Raw genomic sequence first — 1,364 nt, forward strand, 5'->3', positions numbered from 1 at the left:
TACATTAATTAGTTTCTTGAAATAACTAAAATGATTGGTTCAGAATTAATTATACATACACACAATAGATAGTGAAAACAAAATAACCTAACCCTATATATATATATATATATATATATATATATATATATATATATATATATATATATATATATATATATATATATATATATATTTCCACTGCAGCTATCTTTATGGTGGCCATATACAGATATAGTATTAATTTCATATGGGGTAAGTAGCAAATTAAGGGCCAATAATTGAATTGAAACACTCGATATAAAGCCGAGGAGCTGTATTACCTTTCTCATACTTCTCTTCTTCAACTCGCTTGTTTTTCATATAATCATATATCATCACTAGAGATGACTTTAAGTGGTACACTGGTGAATCAAGTTACCATCAAATCCGATGGTGATGTGTTCCATGAAATCTTTAGACAAAGACCACATCATATATCTGAAATGAGCCCTGGTTGCATAAAAAATGTTGATCTGCATGAGGGTGAATGGGGTGTGGTTGGATCTGTGATTGTCTGGGACTTTATCCATGGTAAGTTCATTCAGATTTACAACAAAAAACAAACATATTATTCATATTCTAATTGAACTACTTATGGTGTATATTATATCACACGATAGATGGGAAGGCAAAAGTGGCTAAAGAAGTGATTGAAGCGATCGATGAGGAGAAAAAGTCAGTGTGCTTCAAGGTGATTGGGGGTGATATATTGGAGGCTTACAAGACATTCTTGATCACAGTTCATGTGGACACTAATGGAGAAGAGAACATTGTGACTTGGACTTTCCATTACGAGAAGGTCAATGAGAATATTGATGACCCCCACACTTTGATGGATTTCTGCCTCACCGTCACCAAGGATATTGAGAACCATCACCTCCCAAAAGCAAACTGAATCTAAAATGCGTGTTTGTTTGTGTTAATTACAATTTACAAATGGAGTGGAATTATGTTTGTATGAAGGGTGGTTTTTTTTTTTTTTTTTTTTTTTTTTTTCTTGGGTTTGTGTGTGATTTACTATACGGATAATCTATGTATTATATAGATGCATAATTTTATGAATAAAAAATGAATCTTACTTTTGATTCGTTTAATGAACTTTCAACTTGCATTATATATGCATCATGCATGTGAAGCTTCAAATATATTTTTTTAATGACACGCAATCTAAATTTGATGCAGACTCTAATAAAATTTAGAGTAAAAATGTCTGTGTTTATGTATTTTTTTAGTTAATTTTTTTATTTTTGTAGTTTGGACACAATCTAAATGATGTTTGATTTTATTTTCTAGACAAAACTGTAAAATTGGTCAATATGGTTTCCTATTTTCTATCGATTTGT

The 1,364-nt window shown here is 30.4% G+C and overlaps 1 protein-coding gene across 1 annotated transcript; it reads left to right on the plus strand.

Annotated features, from left to right (window-relative positions):
• The first annotated feature begins 297 nt into the window (after positions 1-297).
• Positions 298-1,119, plus strand: LOC145071076 (kirola-like). Its single transcript, XM_079018003.1, has 2 exons — positions 298-552; positions 642-1,119. Exons 1-2 carry the CDS (start codon positions 366-368, stop codon positions 914-916), a joined length of 462 nt encoding a protein of 153 aa, XP_078874129.1. The 5' UTR covers positions 298-365; the 3' UTR covers positions 917-1,119.
• The last annotated feature ends 245 nt before the right edge of the window (positions 1,120-1,364 follow it).

The sequence above is a fragment of the Lactuca serriola genome, chromosome 8, assembly GCF_051521515.1.
Source record: "Lactuca serriola cultivar US96UC23 chromosome 8, Lser_US96UC23_V15, whole genome shotgun sequence".
In the NCBI taxonomy this organism is placed as follows: Eukaryota; Viridiplantae; Streptophyta; class Magnoliopsida; order Asterales; family Asteraceae; genus Lactuca; species Lactuca serriola.